Consider the following 17,788-nt stretch of genomic DNA (forward strand, 5'->3'; position numbering starts at 1 on the left):
TGGGCACACAGAGTTCCGTTAACTCTCTCTCGCTCTTTCTCTCTCTCTTTCTCTCTTTCTATCGCCTCCTCTTGCCTCCCACACTTCCCATTTCCTCCATCTTGTCTCTCTCTCTCTCTCTCTCTCGTTTCTTCCTTGCTATGTTATTTTGATGAAAAACAAGTGCTAGGACCTAGTATCCCTCAGTTCCCCTGGACTCCTCACTCTAAAACCCAGATGATGATGGACCTAGCAGCAGACGCAGAAGGTGAGGTGACTGGTCAGACAGTACAGTGTGGACCTGCTCCTCCTCTCCTCCTCCTCCTTCTCCTCCTGGTCTGGTACAGTGTTGACCTGCTCCTCCTCTCCTCCTCCTCCTCCTCCTCCTGGTTAGGTACAGTGTTGAGATGCTACTCTTCCTCTGACCTGTCCTTTCTTGCCTCCTCCATCCTCTCCTCCACCATCCATCTAATCCCTCTCCAATTTCAGTTTCCTCTCAGATCAAAAGATCAACCAGGAAGCCTGTTCGTTCCCACAGAGCAGATAAGGTTTCTGTTCCGAGACACACCCTGTGTGTCTGTCTCTCTGTGACTCTCCATGGCCTGCCCACAGATTCCAGAGAACAGCCTTTCAATGGGGGGATGATGATGTTGAGAAAGAAACCAGCCCTAAGATGTTTCTGTTGCTCTGAATGTGTGTCTCAAATGGTATTCTATGACCTCTATAGTAGTGAACTACTACCAGAGCCCTCTGAGCCCAGGTCAAAGGTAGTGGACTATATAGGTAATAGGGTTTCATTTGGGCCTCTGTCCTGTGCCTCTCTGACAGCCTAGAGTTCCATTTGGGCCTCAGGCCTCCTCTGCCTCTCTGACAGCCCCTCTTCTCTCTCTTTTTTCTCCACACTCCGGACGTGAAATTCCCAAAGGTTGGGTTTCATGGGAGTGTCGGCAGGAGAATCTGAGGGATTATGGGACACCATGGACATCCGTCCCTTTGTAGAAGGTTGAATTGGGTGACATGGCTGTTCAGTAGCTTTGTTACACACTTCAGTTCCAATTCTCAGGCCAGGCCCTGTGGCTACTAGAGGTGTGTGTGGGTAGGTATGTGTGACTGGGTGTGTGTGTGTGTGTGTGTGTGTGTGTGTGTGTGTGTGTGTGTGTGTGTGTGTGTGTGTGTGTGTGTGTGTGTGTGTGTGTGTGTGTGTGTGTGTGTGTGTGTGTGTGTGTGTGTGTGTGTGTGTGTGTGTGTGTGTGTGTGACCTGACCGTATTACCGCCACACCGGGGGTCACGAGTCATGACGGCAGTCAAATTCCATGTCACCGTTTAGTCACGGTAATTATTGTTCTCCAAGCTCTAATGCTGCTGATGGTCATTATTAGCCTACCAAACTTGCTAAGTGCCTGGTACTCAGCACGCTATTGTCCCTCTAATCACTCTGACATCAATGAAAATGTAATGAAAATCTAATCAAACACTTCATGAACTCATGTTGTGCAACATTACTATAGGCTATGCAATTGCGAGAGAAAACAGGTTTGATGGCCTCTATTAAAAAGTGGAGTATCCGATCAGCTAGGCCTACAATATTTATTTCTCAACTTTTCTAATATTAAACACATTGCTTGTCTTTTCAACAGGACTTTGACTCTACATTCATGTACATACTACCTCAATTGGGCCGACCAACCAGTGCTCCCAAACATTGGTTAACTGGGCTATCTGCATTGTGTCCCGCCGCCCACCACCCACCAACCCCTCTTTTACGCTACTGCTACTCTCTGTTCATCATATATGCATAGTCACTTTAACCATATCTACATGTACATACTACCTCAATCAGACTGACTAACCGGTGTCTGTATGTAGCCTCGCTACTGTATATAGCCTGTCTACTGTATATAGCCTGTCTACTGTATATAGCCTCTCTACTGCTACTCTCTGTTCATCATATATGCATAGTCGCTTTAACCATATCTACATGTACATACTACCTCAATCAGCCCGACTAACCGGTGTCTGTATGTAGCCTCTCTACTGTATATAGCCTCTCTACTGTATATAGCCTCTCTACTGTATATAGCCTCGCTACTGTATATAGCCTGTCTTTTTACGGTTGTTTTTATTTCTTTATTTACCTATTGTTCACCTAATACATTTTTTTGCACTATTGGTTAGAGCCTGTAAGGTCTACACCTGTTGTATTCGGCACACGTGACAAATAAACTTTGATTTGATTTGAGTATAGCCTACCTGGCAGGCGTGAAAATGAACCACAGGAAAAGTGTCCTCAATTCGCTATTTAAGTGCAGAGATGACATGGATTTTATAAAACAATTTGAAACAGGTGCATGATAATGGTTCATTTCTAAATCAAAACAAATTTCACACATATATTATTTAGTATATGTAAAGACAAGATTAAATCAAGAATAGTCTCGTTGGTGACAATATTAGTCTATCCCTTGTGAATGATACATTATCAATTGTGAATGATGCCCAGCTTGTGTGCAGTAAGGCAAGAAACAGCACATGCCTTTTTTTGGCGACTTTTTCAAATCATAGTATCACACCTCATGTAGCCTAGTCTATAGTCCTATATGTTTTAATAAGGTTAGTATCACCCCTCATGTAGCCTAGCCCATAGTTCTATATGTTTTAATAAGGTTAGTAGCCCATAGCCCTATATGTTTTAATAAGGTTAGTATCACACCTCATGTAGCCTAGCCCATAGTCCTATATGTTTTAATAAGGTTAGTATCACCCCTCATGTAGCCTAGCCCATAGTCCTATATGTTTAATAAGGTTAGCAGCCCATAGTCCTATATGTTTAATAAGGTTAGTAGCCCATAGGCCTATATGTTTTAATAAGGTTAGTATCACCCCTCAGCCTAGCCCATAGTCCTATATGTTTTAATAAGGTTAGCAGCCCATAGTCCTATATGTTTAATAAGGTTAGTAGCCCATAGTCCTATATGTTTTAATAAGGTTAGTAGCCCATAGTCCTATATGTTTAATAAGGTTAGTAGCCCATAGGCCTATATGTTTGAATAAGGTTAGTATCACCCCTCATGTAGCCTAGCCCATAGTCCTATATGTTTTAATAAGGTTAGTATCACCCCTCATGTAGCCTAGTCCATAGTCCTATATGTTTTAATAAGGTTAGTAGCCCATAGTCCTATATGTTTTAATAAGGTTAGTAGCCCATAGGCCTATATGTTTTAAGAAGTTTAGTATCACCCCTCATGTAGCCTAGCCCATAGTCCTATATGTTTTAATAAGGTTAGTAGCCCATAGTCCTATATGTTTAATAAGGTTAGTAGCCCATAGTCCTATATGTTTTAATAAGGTTAGTATCACCCCTCATGTAGCCTAGCCCATAGTCCTATATGTTTTAATAAGGTTAGTATCACCCCTCATGTAGCCTAGCCCATAGGCCTATATGTTTGAATAAGGTTAGTATCACAGCTAAAGTGGCCAAATAAATTCTTAAAATGAAGCACATTAATCCGCTTTACAACGGGGTTTAGAGCCTAACTGGCATACATACGTGGAACATTTATGCTTATAGCCTACTGCTGTGTGCGCATTGCTGCGCTTATAATGTGAAGAAATAGCCTAATAGTTGATTTTAAGCTAAATGCTCTCATCTAGTTGTGTCAGGCTCATTGCTTAAAACAGGTTTTTTTTAGGCTAGTGGTTGTATTAATTTGGGATGTATCGCATGCCACTGCCCAGACTATGTTTGAATATTTATTTCTCACACAGAATAGAATAGGTCAACTGTTGTACTACAGGGGATAGTAGATTGACATAGGCTAGTGCTTTTGCTGTTCGTTAGGCCTGCGGATCTTGTTGGCTGACGAAAAGTAAATGTGGACATTTCTTTCAATATGTGCCTCATGCAGCCTAAATGAAAACATACAGCTCAACATTTGTATCACAACTAAAGTTACATAAATAACTGTAAATTAATTAATTAATTAATTAATTATTTGTTAACAGCTCAACACAGAATAGCTGCATGTGCCCACTCCCTCAAATCGTTTGGAGGAAAAAATATCCTTTCTATTTTAATCAGCTATGTTCAATTTTATTCTTCGTACTATAAATTAAAATATAAAATAATGCCACGGAATTCTAAGCAAATCTTGTCTGCTAAATGAACTAGTGTAGTCCACAGCCACACGGCACAGCCACATCAAGACCTGCTAAATGAACTAGTGTAGTCCACAGCCACACGGCACAGCCACATCAAGACCTGCTAAATGAACCAGTGTAGTCCACAGCCACACGGCACAGCCACATCAAGACATGCTAAATGAACTAGTGTAGTCCACAGCCACACGGCACAGCCACATCAAGACATGCTAAATGAACTAGTGTAGTCCACAGCCACACGGCACAGCCACATCAAGACCTGCTAAATGAACTAGTGTAGTCCACAGCCATATGGCCTAGCCACATCAAGACCTGCTAAATGAACTAGTGTAGTCCACAGCCATATGGCATAGCCAGATCAGGACCTGCTAAATGAACTAGTGTAGTCCACAGCCATATGGCATAGCCAGATCAGGACCTGCTAAATGAACTAGTGTAGTCCACAGCCATATGGCATAGCCAGATCAGGACCTGCTAAATGAACTAGTGTAGTCCACAGCCATATGGCATAGCCAGATCAGGACCTGCTAAATTAACTAGTGTAGTCCACAGACATATGGCATAACCAGATCAGGACCTGCTAAATGAACTAGTGTAGTCCACAGCCATATGGCATAACCAGATCAGGACCTGCTAAATGAACTAGTGTAGTCCACAGCCATATGGCATAGCCAGATCAGGACCTGCTAAATTAACTAGTGTAGTCCACAGACATATGGCATAACCAGATCAGGACCTGCTAAATGAACTAGTGTAGTCCACAGACATATGGCATAACCAGATCAGGACCTGCTAAATGAACTAGTGTAGCGCCACAGACATATGGCATAACCAGATCAGAACCTGCTAAATGAACTAGTGTAGTCCACAGCCATATGGCCTAGCCAGATCAGGACCTGCTAAATGAACTAGTGTAGCGCCACAGACATATGGCATAACCAGATCAGGACCTGCTAAATGAACTAGTGTAGTCCACAGCCATATGGCATAGCCAGATCAGGACCTGCTAAATTAACTAGTGTAGTCCACAGACATATGGCATAACCAGATCAGGACCTGCTAAATGAACTAGTGTAGTCCACAGACATATGGCATAACCAGATCAGGACCTGCTAAATGAACTAGTGTAGTCCACAGCCATATGGCCTAGCCAGATCAGGACCTGCTAAATGAACTAGTGTAGCGCCACAGACATTTGGCATAACCAGATCAGGACCTGCTAAATGAACTAGTGTAGTCCACAGCCATATGGCATAACCAGATCAGGACCTGCTAAATGAACTAGTGTAGTCCACAGCCATATGGCATAACCAGATCAGGACCTGCTAAATGAACTAGTGTAGTCCACAGCCATATGGCATAACCAGATCAGGACCTAACATAAGGACAACTCAGAGTATGCTATTCTGTTTCTTCTTAACCGCTGTGTGACTTGACATGAAACTAGACTAGAGGTTTAATCCCAGTGCTGAGCTAGTGTGTAGCAGCTAATTGTTGTATGACACGTGTTTGTAGAATGTTCAGTCCCCTATTGACTGAGGTGAATGAAGATACAGCAAGGTGATCATGGGCTGGAGTCGATTTGGCTTGTTTTTTGCTGTTCTCCAAAGAGCATTTTTAGAGTTTTAAACTGTGTAGAAATGCAGTAAATTAACTTCAATTTGATAAAAACAAATCCAGGGCTCTTGTCTAAAGTAGTGCGGGAATAGGGAATAAGCTGCCATTTTGGACGCAGGCAGAATTGGAGAAGAGAAGAGGAGAGATGGGGCCATAGAGAGCGTCTTTGTTCTGCTCTGTGAATGTGTGACCACATGTTATCATGTGTTCTGTTTCCCCTCCCAGCGTTCAAATTCATGTCTGGGCCTTGGACATTCAATAAGGACTCTCTCTCTCCATTTCCCCTTTCTCTCCATCGCTCTCTGTTTCTCTGTGTCTCTCTCTCCCTCTGACCTACTCTCTCTTCCTTACCATCTCCCCCCTCTCTCTCTCTCTCTCTCTCTCTTCCCCCCTCTCTCTCTCTCTCTCTCTCTCTCCCTCTCTCTCTCCCTCTCTCTCTCTCTCGCTCTCTCTCTCTCTGTCCAACTCCGTCTGTCTCTCTATCTCTCTCTCGCTCTCTGTCCAACCCCCTCTCTCTCTCTCCCTACCTCTCTCTCTCTCTGTCCAACCCCCTCTCTCTCTCTCCCTACCTCTCTCTCTCTCTCTGTCCAACCCCCCTCTCTCTCTATCTCCCTTTCCCTCCCTCTCTCTCTCGCTCTCTCTCTCTCTCTGTTAGTTCCCAGTGCCCCTGTACAGTGCATCGAAGGGCAGGATGTTTATTTCATGCTTTATCATACGTTAGCGAGGTAATGACGTTTAATTGCGTGCTCGTTTAACGACCTCCGATGCTAACCCTCCTTCGCTAGCCTATCACGCCAGCCTCTGCCCACCAACTGCCATTTTGGAGTTTGGCATTAAAGCGGTAGCGTTAGGGGACGAAGCAGTGTATATCAGACCGTACCATGGAGCTGCTTGGGGCCTTTTATAGGAGGAAGCTCCGGAGGAAACAGAAAGTCCTGGGGACAGAGACAGGGGGGCTGGGGAGGTCAGACAGGGTGCTGTGTAAGTCCCCTTCTGAGACCAGTGTCAACCACCTGGCCACCGGACTCATCTCCAAGGTTCTACGCTTCACCAGGTAACACGGAGGAGGGGGTTTGGTTGGGCTTAGTATTAAAGTTAAACATGACTCCACTTCACACTTTGCGACGTGGACTTGACTTAAGTCTTGACCCATTCTAATTGGACCTTCTGACGCGAATAAGAGTGACTTGGTCCCACCTAGGGTAACATCCTGGAGGTAGGCTGGGCCGGCTCCAGCCATAAGCGACGTAAGCGGTCTACTTAGAATAGTAGAAGACACAAGACACAAGGTAGAAGTTCGAAATGTAGTTGTACATCATTCATTTTTTTCCTCTTGTTGTTATGTTAGTCACTGACAGTCCTCCGTCAGCTTAACATGTTTTAGATTGGTAAACGAGTCTAGCCAGCTATCTAAACGTGTAGTGATCACGATCGAGTACCGACCGTTCACGCAGGGCACGTTCCCAGGGGCCCCAATTTTGATTTTGTTAGTCACTCTCACTCAGATATCATTAACATGGCGTTAAGTCATGGCAAAATGTGTACAATTGTAGGAAATTCACTTTAAAATGTATGTTTAGGCCGCGAGGTGGGTAGCCCCCAACCAAATCTCGCTTAGGGACTCCTGGAGGTAGGGTTAGTACTAGGGTATCATACTGGTAGGGTTAGTACTTGGGTAACATACTGGTAGGGTTAGTACTAGGGTAACACTGGTAGGGTTAGTACTAGGGTATCATACTGGTAGGGTTAGTACTAGGGTAACATACCGGTAGGGTTAGTACTAGGGTAACACTGGTAGGGTTAGTACTAGGGTAACACTGGTAGGGTTAGTACTAGGGTATCATACTGGTAGGGTTAGTACTAGGGTAACATACTGGTAGGGTTAGTACTAGGGTAACATACTGGTAGGGTTAGTACTAGGGTATCATACTGGTAGGGTTAGTACTAGGGTATCATACTGGTAGGGTTAGTACTAGGGTATCATACTGGTAGGGTTAGTACTAGGGTATCATACTGGTAGGGTTAGTACTAGGGTAACATACTGGTAGGGTTAGTAGGTAACATACTGGTAGGGTTAGTACTAGGGTAACACTGGTAGGGTTAGTACTAGGGTATCATACTGGTAGGGTTAGTACTAGGGTATCATACTGGTAGGGTTAGTACTAGGGTAACATACTGGTAGGGTTAGTACTAGGGTATCATACTGGTAGAGTTAGTACTAGGGTATCATACTGGTAGGGTTAGTACTAGGGTAACATACTGGTAGGGTTAGTACTAGGGTATCATACTGGTAGGGTTAGTACTAGGGTATCATACTGGTAGGGTTAGTACTAGGGTAACATACTGGTAGGGTTAGTACTAGGGTAACATACTGGTAGGGTTAGTACTAGGGTATCATACTGGTAGGGTTAGTACTAGGGTAACACTGGTAGGGTTAGTACTAGGGTAACATACTGGTAGGGTTAGTACTAGGGTATCATACTGGTAGGGTTAGTACTAGGGTAACACTGGTAGGGTTAGTACTAGGGTAACATACCGGTAGGGTTAGTACTAGGGTATCATACTGGTAGGGTTAGTACTAGGGTAACACTGGTAGGGTTAGTACTAGGGTATCATACTGGTAGGGTTAGTACTAGGGTAACATACTGGTAGGGTTAGTACTAGGGTAACATACTGGTAGGGTTAGTACTAGGGTATCATACTGGTAGGGTTAGTACTAGGGTATCATACTGGTAGGGTTAGTACTAGGGTATCATACTGGTAGGGTTAGTACTAGGGTAACATACTGGTAGGGTTAGTACTAGGGTAATACTGGTAGGGTTAGTACTAGGGTAACACTGGTAGTGTTAGTACTAGGGTATCATACTGGTAGGGTTAGTACTAGGGTAATACTGGTAGGGTTAGTACTAGGGTATCATACTGGTAGGGTTAGTACTAGGGTAACACTGGTAGGGTTAGTACTAGGGTATCATACTGGTAGGGTTAGTACTAGGGTAACATACTGGTAGGGTTAGTACTAGGGTAACATACTGGTAGGGTTAGTACTAGGGTATCATACTGGTAGGGTTAGTACTAGGGTAACACTGGTAGGGTTAGTACTAGGGTAACACTGGTAGGGTTAGTACTAGGGTATCATACTGGTAGGGTTAGTACTAGGGTAACACTGGTAGGGTTAGTACTAGGGTAACATACTGGTAGGGTTAGTACTAGGGTATCATACTGGTAGGGTTAGTACTAGGGTATCATACTGGTAGGGTTAGTACTAGGGTAACACTGGTAGGGTTAGTACTAGGGTAACACTGGTAGGGTTAGTACTAGGGTATCATACTGGTAGGGTTAGTACTAGGGTAACACTGGTAGGGTTAGTACTAGGGTAACACTGGTAGGGTTAGTACTAGGGTATCATACTGGTAGGGTTAGTACTAGGGTAACATACTGGTAGGGTTAGTACTAGGGTAACACTGGTAGGGTTAGTACTAGGGTATCATACTGGTAGGGTTAGTACTAGGGTATCATACTGGTAGGGTTAGTACTAGGGTAACACTGGTAGGGTTAGTACTAGGGTATCATACTGGTAGGGTTAGTACTAGGGTAACATACTGGTAGGGTTAGTACTAGGGTATCATACTGGTAGGGTTAGTACTAGGGTAACATACTGGTAGGGTTAGTACTAGGGTAACACTGGTAGGGTTAGTACTAGGGTATCATACTGGTAGGGTTAGTACTAGGGTATCATACTGGTAGGGTTAGTACTAGGGTAACATACTGGTAGGGTTAGTACTAGGGTATCATACTGGTAGGGTTAGTCCAATTTGTAAGTCGCTCTGGATAAGAGCGTCTGCTAAATGACTTAAATGTAAATGTAAATGTACTAGGGTATCATACTGGTAGGGTTAGTACTAGGGTATCATACTGGTAGGGTTAGTACTAGGGTATCATAATGAGACTGTTTTTTTGGGACACTCGTCTTCTAATGAGACTGGTTTAGTGGGACACTCGTCTTCTAGTGAGACTGTTTTTTTGGGACACTCGTCTTCTAATGAGACTGGTTTATTGGGACACTCTTCTTCTAATGAGACTGGTTTATTGGGACACTCATCTAATGAGACTGGTTTATTGGGACACTCGTCTTCTAATGAGACTGGTTTATTGGGACACTCATCTAATGAGACTGGTTTATTGGGACACTCGTCTTCTAATGAGACTGGTTTATTGGGACACTCATCTAATGAGACTGGTTTATTGGGACACAGGATTAGAATAGAAGGTGTTGTATTTTCAGTTTGTGGATTGGATTCCATGCACAGGCGTGGTGTCGGGGAGGGACTTTCTGCAGTTTTAGAATTTTTGTTAATGTTGCTCATTGTGTCTGTTATGTACCTAAATTGTTTTGTTATTGTTAAGTAAAGTTGGATAAATGGTAAAAGAAAATGCTGGAATGTTGTAGAAATATGTGTTACGTGATGAATCACTATAGCGGTGTAAACAATGGCTACTTTCATGTATCTCTAGCTGGACGAAGGTGAAGATAGCATCGTTTCCTGTTTGTATTCCACACTAAGTGTTGTGGGTTTTTGGGATCAAGACGATCTTCTGGAATATGATGGCTGTTTGTTAGACAGCTAGTAGAAAGAATAGCATAGCTGAGAAGAGCTGTTGTTTCCAATCAGGAGAGGTTGGAGAGCTTGAATGATTTTTCTGGATGTGGGAGTTAGGGACCGCCTGGTGTGTACTCTGCTTAAATCAGACTACTGTGAAAGCTTGGTTGTGAAGCTGCAGTGTTGATAGCTTGGCCTCCAGTGCTTCTGGTGAGAAGGGAGGACAAGGGGGAGGTAGAGCCAGAAAGAGGGAGAGTCACACCGCTGTCCTGGCTGTCAACACAGTGATGGCATGCAGCTGGACTCTCCTGTGGCTCAGGGCCATCCCAGCTGGCAGTAGGCCTCACCATCCCAGCTGGCAGTAGGCCTCACCATCCCAGCTGGCAGTAGGCCTCACCATCCCAGCTGGCAGTAGGCCTCACCATCCCAGCTGGCAGTAGGCCCACCATCCCAGCTGGCAGTAGGCCTCACCATCCCAGCTGGCAGTAGGCCTCACCATCCCAGCTGGCAGTAGGCCTCACCATCCCAGCTGGCAGTAGGCCTCACCATCCCAGCCTGCAGTAGGCCTCACCATCCCAGCAGGCAGTAGGCCTCACCATCCCAGCTGGCAGTAGGCCTCACCATCCCAGCTGGCAGTAGGCCTCACCATCCCAGCTGGCAGTAGGCCTCACCATCCCAGCCTGCAGTAGGCCTCACCATCCCAGCTGGCAGTAGGCCTCACCATCCCAGCTGGCAGTAGGCCTCACCATCCCAGCCTGCAGTAGGGCTAGCCCCAGCCTGCAGTAGGGCCAGCCCCAGCCTGCAGTAGGGCCAGCCCCAGCCTGTTTGGACGGGGTGAGGCATGGTCCATCTCAGTCCTCTGTTATGTTTTTTTTGACACAAGATGTCCCCTCACAGGAGAAATAAAGCTTCAGTAGGGTCACTACTGTTATCCCAACCTCCTCTCACAAGGGTTCTGTATATCCAGTAGTGTTCAATATCAGGGTTTCAACCGGATGTCTTGACAAAACATACTCCCAGCAGTGGCACACAATGTACAATGCAAGCTGCGTGTGGTGTAGGCAGCTCATTGGATAAAGGGTGTATGGGTATTGGTGTCGGCAGATCATTGGATAAAGGGTGTATGGGTATTGGTGTCAGCATATCATTGGATGAAGGGTGTATGGGTATTGGTGTAGGCAGCTCATTGGATAAAGGGTGTATTGGTATTGGTGTAGGCAGCTCATTGGATAAAGGGTGTATTGGTGTAGGCAGATCATTGGATAAAGGGTGTATGGGTATTGGTGTAGGCAGCTCATTGGATAAAGGGTGTATTGGTATTGGTGTCGGCAGCTCATAAGGATAAAGGGTGTATGGGTATTTCCTGTTAAGGGATCAAAGGCCTTCTGGGAACCAGTCAAATGTGGTTCGTACAAGAGCTGTTTCTTGTTGCCATGGTTAATCTCAAGCAACAATTCACTTCTCAAAGATTAGTATTTGTTAGTCACTGTTTCACTGTTGCATCCTGGTTGCTGTTAAATGATTGCGTTTGTGTTGTAGCACAAAGTAGCAGTCTGGTAATCTGGCGTGAGAAGTGGTTATAAAAACAGCAACCGCTCAGGGCTTCTGTTGAAGAAGATAACAGATTGGGTTGGAAACAATACGATTACTTCTTCATGATGCGTCCTTGTATAGTGACCAACAAACCCACCGGCTGATGTTTAGTTGGCCATTCATCACCATTCACTGCAGGCCTGGGTTCAAATGCTATTTGAAATCATTTCCAATACCTTGGCTGGGCATGATTACGCCTGCCTGGTGCAATGGAACCAATAGAATAGTACCAATAGTGCAAACTAGTAACCCCTGTCCATCAGGGGACTCCAGACAGACTAGTAACCCCTGTCCATCAGGGGACTCCAGGCAGACTAGTAACCCCTGTCCATCAGGGGACTCCAGACAGACTAGTAACCCCTGTCCATCAGGGGACTCCAGGCAGACTAGTAAACCCCTGTCCATCAGGGGACTCCAGACAGACTAGTAACCCCTGTCCATCAGGGGACTCCAGGCAGACTAGTAACCCCTGTCCATCAGGGAACTCCAGACAGACTAGTAACCCCTGTCCATCAGGGGACTCCAGACAGACTAGTAACCCCTGTCCATCAGGGGACTCCAGGCAGACTAGTAACCCCTGTCCATCAGGGGACTCCAGGCAGACTAGTAACCCCTGTCCATCAGGGGACTCCAGACAGACTAGTAACCCCTGTCCATCAGGGGACTCCAGACAGACTAGTAACCCCTGTCCATCAGGGGACTCCAGACAGACTAGTAACCCCTGTCCATCAGGGGACTCCAGACAGACTAGTAACCCCTGTCCATCAGGGGACTCCAGGCAGACTAGTAACCCCTGTCCATCAGGGAACTCCAGACAGACTAGTAACCCCTGTCCATCAGGGGACTCCAGACAGACTAGTAACCCCTGTCCAGCGGGGGACTCCAGACAGACTAGTAACCCCTGTCCATCAGGGGACTCCAGGCAGACTAGTAACCCCTGTCCATCAGGGGACTCCAGACAGACTAGTAACCCCTGTCCATCAGGGGACTCCAGACAGACTAGTAACCCCTGTCCAGCGGGGGACTCCAGACAGACTAGTAACCCCTGTCCATCGGGGGACTCCAGACAGACTAGTAGAAAAAAACCGCTTATAGTATTTGAAAGATTTCAAATGATATTTGAACCCAGGCAGTGTTCACAGCTGTAATGAATCATCAACAAATTGTCATAAACCCTCTGAGGCGATGCGATCTGAAATGACTAACTACGTTAATATGTTGGTTCGCTCAACACTGTGATTCCCTCTGTGCTTCCCTCCAAACGCTAATATCTTCCAGCTTGTAGTTTCCATAACAATACATACGCCTTGACAATGATTAGATTATAGCAGAGCCATGCATGGAAGGACAATATGGGGCTCTGGGCCGTACACCTTTATGTGTATTATTAGATATAAAGACTTTATGTAACACAGACTCTTTTTCTTTGTTTAGTTGTGGCCCGTACATAAGGCTTTGTGTTATTAGTCATACATAAGGCTTTGCATTACCAGCCATACATAAGGCTTTGCATTACCAGCCATACATAAGGCTTTGCATTACCAGCCATACATAAGGCTTTGTGTTATTAGTAATACATAAGGCTTTGCGTTATCAGTCATAGATAAGGTTTAGCGTTTTCAGCCATAAATAATGCTTTACATTATCAGCCATATATAAGGCTTTGAGTTATCAGTCATAAATAAGGTTTAGCGTTTTCAGTCATAAATAATGCTTTACATTATCAGCCATAGATAATGCTTTGCATTATCGGTCATCAATAAACCTATTTGGATTCCTATTTGACTCAGTCATGCCTCCTTGGCCGTCCAACATTTCCTCATCTTCCACCCCCTCTAATGCGACTAGCCCCGATGCTCCTCCCTCTTTTCCACCTGCATCCACTACAAAGGTCCTCCCTGCGGGCAGTCCCTGAGTCCGAGGTGCTAAAGGAGCTCCTGAAACTAGACCCCCCCAAAAAACATCTGGGTCAGATGGTTTAGACCCTTTCTTCTTTAAGGTTGCAGCCCCTGTCATCACCAAGCCTATTTCTGACCTTTTTAACCTGTCTCTCCTCTCCTTAACCTGTCTCTCCAAGCAATGGGATGTACCCATTGCTTGGAAGGCAGCCACGGTGCATCCTTTATTTAAAGGGGGAGATCAAGCTGATCCTAACTGTTACAGGCCCATTTCTATTTTATCAAAAGTGTTGGGAAAACTTGTCAATAATCAACTGACTGGCTTTCTTGATGTCAATAGTATTCTCTCTGGTATGTAATCTGGTTTCCGCTCAGGTTATGGATGTGTCACTGCAACCTTAAAGGTCCTAAATTATGTCACCATTACTCTTGATTCTAAGCAATGTGCTGCTATTTTTATTCACTTGGCCAACGCTTTTGATACGGTAGACCATTCTATTATTGTGGGCCTGCCAAGGAGTATTGGTGTCTCTGAGGGGTCTTTGGCCTGGTTTGCTAACTACCTCTCTCAAAGAGTGCAGTGTATAAAGTCAGAACATCTGCTGTCTCAGCCACTGCCTGTCAGCAAGGGAGTACCCCAAGGTTTGATCCTAGGCCCCACGCTCTTCTCAATTTCTTCTAGGGGTTTGAACGTTTAGTTCAAGGATCTCACAGCAGCCTAAAAGACATTGGTATGATTACTGGTACATCTTTGTTGTTTGTTGTATTGGAAATCAGGAGAGTGTGTACTGCTTTCCTTATTGTTGGTGTGTGTCATATTGTTCTGTTTTTGTTGTTATGCTATGTGTGTGTTTGTGCATGCCTGTGTTCGCGTGTGTGACTGAGTTCATGTGTGTGACTTAGCATGCATAGTCCTCTCCCTCTATCTGAGCTATCTCCCTCCTCAGACGCAGCGAGCCCGTCTCCAGACCTCACTTTCTGTTCTGTTCTACAGACGCAGCGAGCACGTCTCCACACCTCACTTTCTGTTCTGTTCTACAGACGCAGCGAGCCCGTCTCCACACCTCACTTTCTGTTCTGTTCTACAGACGCAGCGAGCCCGTCTCCAGACCTCACTTTCTGTTCTGTTCTACAGACGCAGCGAGCCCGTCTCCACGCCTCACTTTCTGTTCTGTTCTACAGACGCAGCGAGCCCGTCTCCACACCTCACTTTCTGTTCTGTTCTACAGACGCAGCGAGCCCGTCTCCACACCTCACTTTCTGTTCTGTTCTACAGACGCAGCGAGCCCGTCTCCACACCTCACTTTCTGTTCTGTTCTACAGACGCAGCGAGCCCGTCTCCAGACCTCACTTTCTGTTCTGTTCTACAGACGCAGCGAGCCCGTCTCCAGACCTCACTCGTGGCACTCCACCAAACTAGGCGAGGGCCAGCCAGACCCCAGCATGGTGCAGATATCCCAGGGCACCATAGACCCTCCCTGGCATCACACATACAACTCCAGGTTAGTCAATCAATCAATCAAGTAATAAAGCGATCAATTAAGTAATCAATAATTCAAATATATTTATAAAGCAATTTTTTTAACAGTTGTCATAAGCCACACCTCTACTAATATCACCAGGTGATCAGACTGTAGAATGTACCTTAAGCCACACCTCTACTAATATCACCAGGTGATCAGACTGTAGAATGTACCTTAAGCCACACCTCTACTAATATCACCAGGTGATCAGACTGTAGAATGTACCTTAAGCCACACCTCTACTAATATCACCAGGTGATCAGACTGTAGAATGTACCTTAAGCCACACCTCTACTAATATCACCAGGTGATGAGACTGTATAATTAATGTACCTTAAGCCACACCTCTACACACATCACCAGGTGATGACACTGTATAATTAATGTACCTTAAGCCACACCCCTACACACCTCACCAGGTGATGACACTGTATAATTAATGTACCTTAAGCCACACCTCTACACACATCACCAGGTGATGACACTGTAGAATGTACCTTAAGCCACACCTCTACTAATATCACCAGGTGATCAGACTGTAGAATGTACCTTAAGCCACACCTCTACTACTATCACCAGGTGATCAGACTGTAGAATGTACCTTAAGCCACACCTCTACTACTATCACCAGGTGATCAGACTGTAGAATGTACCTTAAGCCACACCTCTACTAATATCACCAGGTGATCAGACTGTAGAATGTACCTTAAGCCACACCTCTACTAATATCACCAGGTGATCAGGCTGTAGAATGTACCTTAAGCCACACCTCTACTAATATCACCAGGTGATCAGGCTGTAGAATGTACCTTAAGCCACACCTCTACTACTATCACCAGGTGATCAGGCTGTAGAATGTACCTTAAGCCACACCTCTACTACTATCACCAGGTGATCAGACTGTAGAATGTACCTTAAGCCACACCTCTACTAATATCACCAGGTGATCAGACTGTAGAATGAACCTTAAGCCACACCTCTACTAATATCACCAGGTGATCAGGCTGTAGAATGTACCTTAAGCCACACCTCTACTACTATCACCAGGTGATCAGACTGTAGAATGTACCTTAAGCCACACCTCTACTAATATCACCAGGTGATCAGACTGTAGAATGAACCTTAAGCCACACCTCTACTAATATCACCAGGTGATCAGGCTGTAGAATGTACCTTAAGCCACACCTCTACTACTATCACCAGGTGATCAGACTGTAGAATGTACCTTAAGCCACACCTCTACTAATATCACCAGGTGATCAGGCTGTAGAATGTACCTTAAGCCACACCAGGCGATCACTACCGAACATCTAATGTATCAAGAAATATGTAAAGTACGGATAATTAAGGGACTAAAATATATATTTCCTGGGATGTACATCTGTCCACATTATACAGCTAGCCAGCCATATGCTAGCTATGGGGATTCTTTAAAGTCCCAAAATAAGTAAAAAATTGTCCAAACCCGAAACGGTCACAACTGAAACCATAGAGATATATAGAGGTCTCATCTTTGTATTTGTGCCATTATGGCATCATTATGGCAGCGCCATTGAGGCTATTTCCATTTTAACATTGCATGTGCCATGCTCTAACAACTGAGCTACAGAGGACCACCATATGGGTAGTGAACAAGTGCATACTTCAGGAAAATTTTTAGAGTATTGAGATGCATAGTTAGTAAGGGGTTCCAACCCTCCAAGAGCCCAAACATTGACGTCTGTTTGCCCAAAACATAGACGTCTATAATATACTGTACTGTACTCTACTGTACTGTACCCTACTGTACTGTACTATACTGTACTGTACTATACTGTACTCTACTGTGCTGTACTATACTGTACTCTACTGTACTGTAACCTAGTCTACTGTACCCTACTGTACTGTACTGTAACCTACCCTACTGTACTCTACTCTACTGTAACCTACTGTACTGTACTGTAACCTACCCTACTGTACTCTACTCTACTGTAACCTACTCTACTGTACTGTAACCTACTCTACTGTACTCTACTGTACTCTAGTTTATTCTACTTGAGTTTCTTACAGTTGAAGAAAGGGCCCATGGACTCTGGATGTAGTGGTCTTGAGACCACATAAATTCGGTCTTTAAATTGTCATGGTCTCAACTCACTGGGTCTGGATCTTGGGACCAATGTCCTGGTATAAATGTTAGTCTTGGCTGCTGGATATTACCTTAGACTTTTGGTTTACAAACCATAGGCAACCCAATTTGAAGAAGACAAGGCTCTCTGGTCATTGGTTGATCACTCCCAACCCTTAGAAATCCCCACTCAGTCGACAACTTTAAAATGGTGGAAGGCCTCAATGTCTATACTAAAACGAGGTATATCCACCTAGAGTCCTCTATCTGTTTGATCGATACTTGACACCGAAAAGCCTGTTATTTTGCCTAAATAA

At 44.9% G+C, this 17,788-nt stretch overlaps 1 protein-coding gene across 2 annotated transcripts in view; it reads left to right on the forward strand.

Annotated features, from left to right (window-relative positions):
* The first annotated feature begins 6,580 nt into the window (after positions 1-6,580).
* Positions 6,581-17,788, forward strand: part of LOC115160145 (protein Shroom3) — a 47,312-nt gene continuing 36,104 nt past the window's right edge. Inside the window, exons 1-2 of one of the 2 annotated variants that reach the window (XM_029710504.1) lie at positions 6,581-6,809; positions 15,215-15,346. In XM_029710504.1, coding sequence (XP_029566364.1) covers positions 6,637-6,809; positions 15,215-15,346 — 305 coding nt within the window. In that variant the 5' untranslated portion in view covers positions 6,581-6,636. The remainder of the gene's footprint in view (positions 6,810-15,214; positions 15,347-17,788) is intronic. The other variant, XM_029710503.1, reaches the window with a different exon arrangement.

The sequence above is a fragment of the Salmo trutta genome, chromosome 23, assembly GCF_901001165.1.
Source record: "Salmo trutta chromosome 23, fSalTru1.1, whole genome shotgun sequence".
NCBI lineage: Eukaryota > Metazoa > Chordata > Actinopteri > Salmoniformes > Salmonidae > Salmo > Salmo trutta.